We start from the raw sequence: 12,441 nt of genomic DNA, 5'->3' as shown, positions 1-12,441 counted from the left end.
GTAAGTTTACTTATTCTAAATGGGTCTTGGTGCTGGGGTGATTACCCTTATCTTGTCTCCTGCTGAATCAAAGGTTTGGGGAGTTCCTTTAGACCCCAACAAACTTGTCTGTGGAAGCCTGGGGAGTTTATTCAGACCCCCAATAAAACTTGTTTAAACTTAATGGTCCTGTTAAGAATTCCTTCATCATCTTGTCATGCTTCATGGCCCAGGAAAAGCCTAGGGAAAACCTTTGGTGGGCTCTTTGTTACAGTCCAGCCTTTTTATAAGGGCACTGGCTCAATCAGCTTTTAATGTTTAACGTAGACGGTCAGTGCTGGGACAGTTGTAACGCAGGCCTACATTAGTGAGACCTGGCCTGCCACAACACGACAGCAAGGGAGGCAGGGGAGAACCAGGGAAGGTGAGGCTGAGGTCGAGGGTCAGTCCCCAGCCCCATGGTGGACCTCTGGTCCTCCTGCACCTGGGTGAGCTCCGGCGAGAGCCATGTGGCTTTCCTCTAGAGAAGAGCCTGTCTCCCATCCTATTATGGGAGCCTCCTCCTCCTCCTCTTCCAGGTCTTGTGGATAATGACCAGCAGGGTGATCCCCAGTGAGCACCAGTGTATTTGCCTGTCAACAGGGGAACAAGTGAATCAAGTTCCTGTGTGGTTCACGGAGGGGGAAGATCAGGTTTCACTTGTCGGGAATGGCTGGTGTGTACACTTGGAGAATATGCTAGTGAACATGGAGGGCTGTACCTGTCCAGGTGGCAACAGGGCCTGTAGTCTGCACACGTTTGGTTAAAACATTCTACACCATTCATTTTTCAGAAAGGAGTCTTCCTTTAGGTGGATGAGGCACTGTCAGAGGGAGTCACTCTGAGTTCTGAGTCACTGTTTAGTCCGGGCTGGTTGGAAGCAGTTGGGTTGAATCTCAGCATTCAGGTTTGACATGTTCTGGGCAAGGACTCCTCTAAATGGAAACTTTTCCCTTTCCATTCCTTAAGGATGTGAAGCACTCAGCAGCCTTTCCTGAGGCTGTGTCTTCTGTGCATAGCGTCTCCTAGGACCATTCTAAAACACCTCTCCATGGATCTTAAAGCACCCCCTTCTTCCCTTAGGAGGGGGAGTTCTGCAGCTCCTTAATCTGAAGCCAGAAGAGAGAAGAGAGAACTCCAGGCTGCCCCCATGGTGAATAGGCTGGGCCTAGCATTGTGTAGTCCTTAAAGACGACCACGGTGGATGAGATGAAGCTATCAGGGCACTGTGTGTACAGAAACAGCAGGAATCAAAATGGTATATACTCAATGAGTGAAATGCTAAAAAAAAAGTTTATGTGCCTACTCGGATTGGGGAAGTATACTGGGAAAAACAGGCCAATAGTAGATTTGATTGGAAGAGTAGTGTTTTGAGCAACTTTTGTTAAGCACTGTTTTGTATTTTGACTGATTGTGACAACAGTATATTTTTCTGCTGATATTTGTGGGTTGTCAGGCTTCCGTGGTGTAAAACAACCTTGATCAAAATGTGAATGGTTCAAGAAGTGAGTGAATCAGCTTTCAGGCCTGTCTGGAACAGAACAAAGGGGCACCCACTCAACAGCTCACTAAATTTCTTTTAAAAACCTGTTGTCTTCCAAGATTTGGGACTAATAACAAAAAAGCCTCAGGTAGCTTTTGTTCATAAATTACCATCAGTCTGTGATCTAACAGAGGAGATAAAGGCAGGGGAATAGGTATTTCTTCCAAGCCTTTTATTGTGATGATTTTAAAAACTATTATTTTTCAATATTTTGGATACTTCATGTATTTTCAGAAGAAAGCAGCCATGAACAAGTGTATGTATATTGAGAGTTAACTGGAAAAATCCATTTTCATGGAAGTTCTCATTCTAAACACTGGACAGAATCAGTTCTATCCCCTAAACCAGAGGTTGGAAAATGATGACCCGTGGCTGAAACTGGCTTGCTGCCTGTTCTTCTGAACACAGTTTTATCGAAGCACAGCCACTCCCATTTACTTACGCGTCAGGCAAGGATTCTTTCACTCTGCACTGGCAGAGTTGAGTACTTGCGACAGATGGGATATGACTCACAGAATTGAAATATTTATTATCTGGCCCCTTAGAAATATTTGCCAACCCATGTGCTGAGCCACTGACATCGCCATCTAATCCCATGTGGCAACCACTGGCGGTAGATTTGCGGTTTAAACTCTTCCTGGCCACTAATCTGGGTCCATTGATACAGGAAGACTGTTTTTTTTTTTTTTTTTTTTTTTTTAAGACAGAGTCTCGCTCTGTTGGCCAGGCTGGAATGGAGTGCAATGGCATAATTGTGGCTCACTGCAACCTCTGCCACCCGGGCTCAAACAATTCTCCTGCCTCAGCCTCCCAAGTAGCTGGGATTATAGGCGCCCGCCACCACAACTGGCTGTTTTTTTTTTTTTCAGTAGAGACGGGGTTTCACCATGTTGGCCAGGCTGGTCTTGAACCCCTGACCTCAGGTGATCCACCCTCTTCGGCCTCCCAAAATCCTGGGATTACAGTTGTAAGCCACCACACCTGGCCAGGAAGATAGTTCAATACAGGGGCCAAACAAGGCCACATGCTGGCTGTTTTGTCTCTTTTCCGTCTTTCTTTTTCATCATGGCATTGGTTTCTTGGAGACACGAGATTATTTTTCCTGTAGAATGTCTCACACTCTGGACTTGACAGATTGCTTCCTGTGCTGTTGTTTCGCTTGTTTCCGGAAGTCCTGTGTTTTCCGTAAACCAGTAGTTAGATCTAGAAACTCAATTCGTTTCAGGTTCCATTTCTTTGGGCAAGAATAGTTCATGCCTGGTAATGTGTAATTCTTATTACATCACAACAGGAAACCCATTAATGTCTGGTTGTCTGTTTTAGGGAGGATAAGAGTGATGATCAAGTATGCCCTTAACCCTCGCTTATCAAATTCCCTGCCAAGCTTTTCACCAAATGGTTCTAAAACAGTCCATTGATGGTTGCTTTAGACCTATAATTTCATTCAGGGTTGCAATATGGTGATTTTATTATTCTATCATCCCTTCTTCATTTATTAGTTAGGGAAATTCTATGAAGAAGACATTTCCTTAACTATTGTTCGCCCTAAAACACAGTTCGTGCTGAAAATGCAGAAGAAATTTCTGGAGTGATAAGTTGGTGCTGTAGCAAGCTCTAATTATAAATGAAACTATTTAATTGTCATTGTGAACTCATGGATGTTTATATACTTGTGTGCATCCATCAGTTGTCATCATTAGTTGCTGCAATTAGGGAAAATGTCCCTCTGTGGCCAGTGGGCTCCGCTTCAGTTTGGAGCTGGTGTTCTTTTGGTGTGACCCCCCAGTCTTTGAGAGGTCTTCTTTCTAGCACAACAAAATGACTCAGCTTCTCTTGTACATCTTATGCTCCAGACTTGGAGGCTGCCATTTCTCCAAGTAGTCCTGGAGATTCTCAAATGCTAAAGTTAACCAACACACTGCCCTAAGACCAGAAAGGAGAAAAATGGAAGTTCTGGGTTCTGTCAATGGACTATTTCACTGAGCAGACTGCTAAGACCTCTGAATTATGTGGACACTGAGAATCAGTCCCGTGTTGGGACCGGCTGGTGGCTCATGCCTGTAATCCCAGCACTTTTGCACTTTGGGAGGCCAAGGCGGGTGGATCACCTGTGGTTAGGAGTTCGAGACCAGCCTGGCCAACATGGTGAAACCCTGTCTTTACTAAAAACAAAAATAAACCCCCCAAATTAGCCGAGTGTGGTGGCAGGCACCTCTAATCCCAGCTACTTGGGAGGCTGAGGCAGGAGAGCCGTTTGAGCCTGGGAGGCAGAGGTTGCAGTGAGCCGAGATTGTGCCACTGCACTTTAGCCTGGGTGACAAGAGTGAAACACCATCTTAACAACAACAACAACAACAACAAGAATCAGTCACGTGTTGGTTTGAGGATCAAACACAGTGGAGGTGACATCACTCAAGCCTAGGTCATCATTCCCCTGTTCCCAGCAGGCTTTTTGGTTCGACCTGTCACACGTTCCAACCCATGCACCCTAACCCCCTGCTTCTTTACCTCTTCCAATTGAGACACAAGATTCATTTTGGCCCAAAGGAGGTATACTTCAAAAACAATTTTCCTTTATTAAAAGAATGCTTATAAAAAGTCCATTTCACTTCTGCGTCCTTTCTTCTGGTCACTCCCAGCTCACTTGCAGCACTTGGCCTTCCCGTGGTAACAGGTGCCTTGAATTCTGGTATAGATTGGGCAGGCAGAATAGAGACATTGCCCTCCACTCCTGACGCAGTTGTAATGGTCAGATCTGTGGCCAAGACCTGTGAGAAAGTTATCGCCTGTAAGGAGGGAACACAGACACTTCAGACTCATGGCTTGTAGCTGCAATGATTTGAGAACATCTCGTGAAAGCAGAACAAATAACTCTGCAAAACACTGGGGAGTCTTCTCTTCCAGAAAGTTGCACATGATTGATCTTTGGGACTACTCATGAAATGAGGTGTCTGAAGAGCTTACTCAGTCAGGGGCTATGCCAGCTGTGGCCAGATATAGGCCGAGGAACCAACAGTGGGGTTCCGAGCGGGGTTTTCTTATGCTGAGAGATTTTAGGTGTGCAGAGAATTCAAGTTGTTTTCCAAATAAGTTTTCCACCTTGTCTCACCGCACCCCAAACTCACATCCTGTGTTTTAGAAATGTGGAAGCAGGTGCCACTCTTCAAACACAGCCTAAACTTCCCTCCTTCCATGCCTTCAGTTACACTGTTCCCTCTGCATTGAATCCCAGCTCCCCCACTTCCCACATCACTATTTCAGCTGAAATCGAGGATCCTTTCATGTCAGGCTGAAATTATGGTTACTCTCTAAAGCTTTCATAGTTTTTTTTCTACTTGGAATTTATTTTGCCCTTCTCCCAGTATCCCAGATCTCAGAAATAGAGACAGTACTCTGGACTAGGTTTCTATTCCATGCAACAGGGAACAGTCGCCTGTGATTTTCCTGGCCAGGGACCAGCAGGCCATCATTTTGCATGCCTTCATTGGTAGGCGTTTTGGACCGAACTGTGTCCCCTAGGAAAAAATTTCCTGTGTTGAAGCCCTAGCCAGTGCCTTAGAAGGTGATTGTATTTGTAGAGAGAAACTTTAAAGAGATGATTCAAGATAAACACAGTCATTGGGGTGTGCTCTGATCCATGCGACTTGCATCCTTATAAGAAGAGATTGGGACAGACACACACAGAGGAAGGACCATGTGAGGACCCAGGGAGGAGGTGGCTGTCTCCCAGCCAAAGAGAGAGACCTGAGAAGAAGCCAACCCTGCTGGCACCTTGATCTCGGAATTCCAGCCTCCAGGACTGCGAGGAAATATATTTCTGTTGTAAAACTGCCCAATCTGTTTATGGGTGGTTTAAACCATAAACCTGGTAGGCTGAGCAGACTAATACAAGAGGCCATCGTCACCCTAGGAGACAATACATTCCAATGTCGCAGATCTCTGTTGGAAAGATGGCTTTCACACTGATGGAAATTGTCCCATCAGTAACTTCCATCCAGCGGCTATTTTTCTGCTTTTGCAGTAATTCCACTTTTCTTTTTTTTTGAGATGGAGTCTCACTCTGTCACCCAGGCTGGAGTTCAATGGCACGATCTTGGCTCACTGCAAGCGCCACCTCCCAGGTTCACACCATTCTCCTGCCTCAGCTTCCCGAGTAGCTGGGACTACAGGCACCTGCCACCGTGCCCGGCTAATTTTTTGTATTTTTAGTAGAGACGGGAGGTCTCCACCGTGTTAGCCAGGAGGCCTCTGACCTCATGATCCACTCGCCTTGGCCTCCCAAAGTGCTGGGATTACAGGCGTGAGCCACTGCGCCTGGCCAGTAATTCCACTTTTGAAAAACTCTTCTCATTGTCCTCAATGCCTGGTTTCTGGGCTCTTCCCAAACCTCTTCACTCTCCTGTGGATGTGTTTAAGTTGGCCAACAGACTTCCCAATGTTTGAAACCTGGTATCAATACAGAGTTCCTTCAATGTGTCCAACCAACTAAGGCCAAAAAAGGCTTCATTTCTCTCATTTTGTTCACTACAAAGCAGCACTGACCAATATGGCTGCCACATGGTCCCTGTGGCTGTTCTCACTGAGGTTAATTGAAATCACCCTATCCGCATTGCAAGTACTCACGAACCCTATGTGGCTAATGGGTGCTGCATTCATCGAACAGCAGATACAGTCTTTTTACCACCGCAGAACGTGCTATTGAACTTGATTTCAATAGAAGGGACCCTGTATTGATACCAGGCTTCAAACGTTGGGAAGTCTGTTGGCCAACTTCAACACATCCATAGGAGAGTGAAGAGGTTTGGGAAGGGCCCGGAAACCAGGCATTGAGGACAATGAGAAAAGAAGAATTTTTTTTGTGTTGGCGTCTTGGGCCAAGGCCACTCATTTGTTCACACAAAACACAGTCTCTTGATTGCCAGCTTATATTCTTTTCCTCTGATTGATTCCTAATGATGCTGTCTGGGATTGTACTACGTTTTAATAATCTCGCCACAATGTTGGCCTCAAGTAAGATCATGACCATCTAGACTCTGCCAAAGTCTCCACTTACTGCTTTAGTCTCCCTGTACTGGAGGCTCTCTGCTGGAAAGATACTTAGAGGATGCCTACTCCAACCCACACTGCAAGATGGAACCTCTCCAAGTGATTATCTGTTTAGAGAGCTCAGTTGAGCATATAAATTTGAAAGCACTTTGAAATTGTGAAGGTCCTTGTTCTTGATTGTTCCTCTCAGTAATCAAATTGTTGGGTATATACATGCTGAGTAAGCAGAGGAGGCCCAAATTTAATATGGGTGTAGCTTTTTAGAGCCAAGATGGACTTCAGAGCTCAATTAATTCAACCTGTCTGTGATCCTCTCCCCAGATGAAGCAACAAGGTTCAGTGATGTCTCCAGAGCATGTAGCTGGTCAAAGACCAACCCCAGACCAGAATGGATGCCTCTTGACCTCACTTCAGTTCTCATTTCACTTCACCACACTGCTGCTTGACTGTGGTGTCATGGTGCATAACCAGAACTAATTTCAGAACTAACCTTCCAGGATATAGTACATTATGGGATACAAAAGGAATTGCAGCAAAATTAGTGTCAGGGTACTTTGGTTACATTTTGTGTTCCACAACTAATCTACTGTGTGATCTTTTGCAAACCACTCAACATTTCTAGGCCCCCAGCTTCTCAAATTTAAAATAGAGGAGACTATGCAGCCATAAAAAAGAATGGAAGCATGTCCTTTGCAGCAACACGGATGCAGCTGGAGGCCAATATCCTAAGCAAATTAACACAGGAAAAGAAAGCCAAATATCACATGTTCTCAGTTATAAGTGGGGGCTAAACACTGAGACACTGGGGGCTACCAGAGGGGAAGGGAGGGAGGGGAGTGAGGAAAACTAGCTGTGGGGTACTATGCTCATTACCTGGGTGACAAGATCATATTCCAAGCCTCAGCATCTGAGTGGGTCTGGGGTGGGGCTGATACTTAGCATTTTAAAACAAGCTCCCAGGTGACACTGAAGCTTCTGGTCCAGAGGCCATACTTTTAGAACCTTTGGTCTGGAATATTGAGGTTCCTTCCTGCTGGAGCAGTCTATGCTACTTTCAGTCTAGGGGCCTTTTAAAAGCACTTGCCTTTACCATTTTTTTCATGACGTTTGCCTTCCCCCGTGTGTTAGATTTCACTGTGCACGTGTCTGTTTCTGTTACATGCTTCTTAAGAGATGTTTGTGTAATCTAAAGGCTTCTGAAGGTTTTTGTTTTCCAATAATTGTGGACCAGGCAGCCCAAAAAGAACAGCTAGAATATCACACACACACACACACGTGCACTTCGTAGGGATCAGAGAACCAGCAGTAAAGAATTACTAGGTCAAGATTTGAGAGAAAGACAGAAACAAAAGCAGGAACATCACATCCTACCGACATAAAAAAGGTTATTATGAAGGCACAAAACATTTTGAAATGAAGAAGACCTAAATGAGCGGACATGCTCTGTTTAAACATTTGAAGATTACTTTTTTAAAAAATTAATCTTCTGGTTCAACCAAATACCATGGGAATCTCCAGAGGTTCTAATTTGACAAGCTGATTCCGAATTTTATTTGAAAATTCAAAGGGCCAAGAATAGCCAAGACACATTTGGAAAAAGGTGGGAGATCTTGCTTCACTGTATTTCAAGACTAATTATAGAGCCACTGTAAGTAAGACAGTGTGCTGATGGCACAAGGACAGAAAAATGTCCAAATGGAATAAGATAAAGAGTATAGAAAGAGGCTCATGCCTACATGGAGAATTGATGTAGAATAGTAGTGGCTCAGCAGAACAGTGGGGAAAAATAGTCTTATCAACAGTTGGTTCTGGGCTGGGCATGTTGGCTCATGGCTGTAATCCCAGCACTTTGGGAGGCAGAGGCAGGCAGATAACTTGAGGTCAGGTGTGTGAGACCAGCCTGGCCAGCATGGTGAAACCTGGTCTCTACTAAAAATACAGAAATTAGCCATGTTTGGTGGCGGACACCTATAATCCCAGCTACTCGGGAGGCTGAGGCAGGAAAATCACTTGAACCCGGAAGGCAGAGGTTGTGGTTACCCAAGATCGCGCCACTGCACTCTAGCCTGGGTGACAGAGCGAGATCCAGTCTCAAAAAAAAATAGTTGGTTCTGGACAATCAGATATTCATATTGGGTAAGAAAAAACAACAACAAAAAAACTTGACCCTTATTTCATACCAAAGACACACACACGCACGCACGCACACACACACACACGCACACAAACACCCCATTGCCAGATGGATTATAAGCCTAAATGTAAAAAGAAAAAAGATAAGCTTTTAGAAGACAGTACTGGGGACTATCTTCATGTCTTTGATGTAAAAAAAGTCTTCTTAAACAAGATCCAAAGTGCAGTAACCTTAGGGACAAAGACGTGACACATTCGACTACATTGAAATCATGATGAAAGCCCCTGTTCCAGGAAAGTTTCCACTAAGAGAGCGAAGAATCAAAACGCAAAGCAAGAGAAGATACTTGTAATGTATATAATTGACAAAAGACTTGCATACAAAATACAGAAAGAACTACAGACAGTAAGAAAAGACAGACAATCTGATAGAAAACATGGGCAAAAGACAAACAGGCATTTTACAAAAAATAACTCAGTTGCCCGTAACTATATATAAAAGGGTCCAACTTTTATTTATCAGGGAACTGCAAATTAAAACTCCAGTGAGCTACTGCTACACTCACCAGGTGGCTAAAATTGAAAAATAATTGATGTTATCAAATGTTGGCAAGGATACGGAGCAAGAGGAACTCTTATTCACTGCTTGTGGGAGGGCAAATTGGTGTAAACAATTTTGGAAAACAGTGGCATTGTCCAATGCAATTGAATATATGCATATCTTATGATCCAGTAATGCAACTTTTCAGCATGTGGAAATAGAGGCATAAGGGGCACCTACTGGCCAACAGAAATGTGTGCACAAACCAAGTTGTACTATTCAACCTGAATATTAGTGTGGTAAAAGTATAAAGAATATGAAAAGTTATTACCATAAAAGTCAAGTGAGTGATTATTCTTGGGGGAAGGAGGGAGTTGTGACTGGGAAGGCTCAGGAATAGCTTCTCATAATTCAATTTAGATATAATAGACTGAAAACACAAACTCTTTATGTTAACAAAGTGCCTTTCAAACTCTTTTGAGTTTGGACTGAATCAGAAATTTCTCACTGCTACTCAGTAAAAACATATGCACACACCCCGAACTGAAATATGGGTGTAATTAAACAGCATCTACTTTTACTACATGGCACGAAGTAATATTTTCTATTCTTTTAAAAAAAACATGGGCCCAGCACGGTGGCTCACACCTATACTCCCAGCACTTTGGGAGGCTGAGGCGGGCAGATCATGAGGTCAGGAGTTCAAGACCAGCATGACCAACATGGTGAAACCCCATTTCTACTAAAAAATACAAAAATTAGCCAGGCTTGGTGGCAGGCACCTGTAATCCCAGCTACTCAGGAGGCTGAGGCAGGAGAATTGCTTGAACCCGGAGGCGGAGGTTGCAGTGAGCTGAGATTGTGCCACTGCACTCCAGCCTGGGCGACAGAGCGAGACTGTCTCAAAACCAAACCAAACCAAAACAAAACAAGAAAAAAAAAAACCATGGTAGGCTTGGTGGAGTGGCTCATGCTTATAATCCCAGAACTTTGGCAGTCTGAAGTAGGAGGATCGCTTCAGCTCAGGAGTTTGAGACCAGCCTGGGCAACACAGTAAGACCTTATCTCTACCAAAAAATAAAAATAAAAAAATTAGCCACGTGTGGTGGTGCATGCCTGTAGTTGCAGTTTCTTGGGAAACTTTCTTGCTGAGGTGGGAGGATGGCTTGAGCTCAGGAGGCAGAGGCTACAGTGAGGCGAGATCAAACCACTGCACTCCCACCTGGGTGACAGAGTGAGACCCTGTCTCAAAACAAACAAACAAACAACAAAACAAAACCAAAAAACCAGAAATCAAAAACCAAAAAAACACATGGCAGCAACAGGCGGCATGAAATTTCTGCATTTAGAATGCTTTTGTACTCAGCTTTCAGATGGAAAAACTGAGGCATAATTGGAGTACATTAAGCCTATCTGTTGGATAAAGTGATGGCCTAGAGAAACTTACAGTAAGATCTTACAGAGGCTTTCCAAACTGGAGTGCTTTTAGGGTCATCTGTCCCAGCCCTTCATTCTGCAGATGAATAAACCAAGGCTCAGCACCATGTGACTTGTGTGAGCGAGGGATAGGGCTGGGATAAAACATGTCCCCGATTCCTCCTGCAGCATCCCACCATCATGTCAGGGTCATGGCTGCTTTGGCCCAGAGAAGCTGACATCCACCTGGCTCACAGGAAGCCCCCTCCTATTGACTGGGGAGACCCCTAGCCTGGAGAACGTGGGTGCATTTCTCAGGCGAGGGAGAGGACTGCCTGTACACGAGGTGAGTCCAAGGCACCGGCTGAGCTGACCTGATGGGTGGGGCAGGACCACCTCACCTGTACTAGGGCACCCCAGGAGGCTGCACCCAGTGACCTGGGCAGAGGATGGGGCCGGCCCTTCTCTCTGCACAAGAAGCCGGCCTCTCAGTGTGGGGAGCCGTCTTGCAGGGGGAGCAGCAATCTCATCTACATAGAATACTGTCTACATGTCCAGGACAAGGATGCAGGCAGCTGCCTGTGACAAGCTCCATAACCCTGCCATGCTCACTCCTTGGCTGCTCACAGACCCTGAAGGCTTGACAGGGCTTGCCTGCTGCCTTCTGCCAACCACAGGATGCTTTCCTGCTGCTTGTCCCTCCTCCCTTGGGACACGGAGGCAGCCATCTGACGGTCACATCATCGCCAGTGTCCCCAGTCCTGGGGATGGGAAACTCTAGCAGGTACCGGAGCTTACCTGAGGCCATCTCAGACAAGAGTAAGCAGAGAGTAAACAGCAGAAGGTAGGAAGTTCTCATGGCGCCTGGCAGGCAGCACCCAGGATTTCAGGAACGGAGGAGTGGCTCCTTTGGAGGCTGAGCTGACAGAGGCTTCCAGAGGCTGGAGTGTCGCTGTATTTATAGGACTGGTGGATTGCACAACCTCGTCGACGGAACTGAAGGGAGGTGCCACAATCGAGGGTGAACTTCTAATCGCTAACCCCTGGTGTCATTTGCCCTGAGCAGTCGGCAGTCACATGGCACGTTGTCTCCATCTGGCTGCCGCTGGATTTAGCTTTCAGCCTGGAGCCCTCCTGTTTGGTGCCAGCTCCTCCTGTTTGGTTTTCTAGGTTAGGCAGTTCTGATGGGGTTTCTGGAAAAGGCAGTTCACACTGGAATCCCTCCTTCTTGATCCCGTGGAGGAGAGCCACAGGGAAGCTCTGAGCAGGGGGCCACCTGGCTCTAAGCTGGTGTTGGTCTCTTCCTGCAAGATAATCTCAAACTTTACCCTCTTCCCTTGCAAAAGCAGAGCTGGTTGTAATGAAGTTTCTTCTTCTGGCCAAGGCTACCTTCTCATTTCTCCCCTTGCGCAGAACACTGTCCTCGATGGACCAAACTTCCTCTTTTCCCTCTAGACATGTTCTTGGGACGTTCCCAAAGGGTACTCAGAAAGTGAGCCCGCAGTGTGGCCCTTGGAGGTCGAGGGTCTGGTCCAGCCTGGGCCCACCCTGCAGAGCTGCAACTGCCAGACTGGGACGCTGTTAGCGACTCTCCAAGTATCCCTCAGGTTTTCCTTGATTCTAAAGATTTAAGAAACATTTCATTTATCACTGATTTTCATTGTAATTCTGTGAGCAGCTTTCCTGATGTCTCCGCGGCTTATTTTCAAGCAGCAGACGCTGGCTCTTGCTGACCAAGGAAGGG

At 45.7% G+C, this 12,441-nt stretch overlaps 1 protein-coding gene and 1 long non-coding RNA gene across 4 annotated transcripts in view; one reads left to right on the top strand and one right to left on the bottom strand.

The window, feature by feature from the left end:
* The window catches only part of LOC105464167 (uncharacterized), a 59,503-nt gene that overhangs the window by 27,054 nt on the left and 20,008 nt on the right, over positions 1-12,441 (top strand). Inside the window, exon 4 of one of the 3 annotated variants that reach the window (XR_011607287.1) lies at positions 1,102-1,459. The exons of the other annotated variants lie outside the window; for them this stretch is intronic. This is a non-coding gene — a long non-coding RNA (uncharacterized lncRNA). Of the gene's footprint in view, positions 1-1,101; positions 1,460-12,441 lie in introns of those variants that run through there. 3 annotated transcript variants of the gene reach the window in all.
* Positions 4,113-11,651, bottom strand: LOC105464170 (defensin beta 1). The gene is made up of 2 exons (XM_011711836.2): positions 11,496-11,651; positions 4,113-4,347 (listed from the first exon to the last, which is right to left on the bottom strand). The coding sequence occupies exons 1-2, from the start codon at positions 11,554-11,556 to the stop codon at positions 4,202-4,204; spliced, it is 207 nt and encodes a 68-aa protein (XP_011710138.1). The 5' UTR covers positions 11,557-11,651; the 3' UTR covers positions 4,113-4,201.

Source organism: Macaca nemestrina, chromosome 8 (genome assembly GCF_043159975.1).
Source record: "Macaca nemestrina isolate mMacNem1 chromosome 8, mMacNem.hap1, whole genome shotgun sequence".
Lineage (NCBI taxonomy): Eukaryota > Metazoa > Chordata > Mammalia > Primates > Cercopithecidae > Macaca > Macaca nemestrina.
This window is presented reverse-complemented; position numbering and strand designations above follow the sequence as displayed.

Bases quoted from the DNA above. Each gene is read 5' to 3' on its own strand.
- LOC105464170 (XM_011711836.2), bottom strand. From the start codon at position 11,556: ATGAGAACTTCCTACCTTCTGCTGTTTACTCTCTGCTTACTCTTGTCT. The intron at 4,348-11,495 runs GTAAGCTCCGGT...CCCTCCTTACAG, and splicing joins CTTGTCTGAGATGGCCTCAG to GCGATAACTTTCTCACAGGT.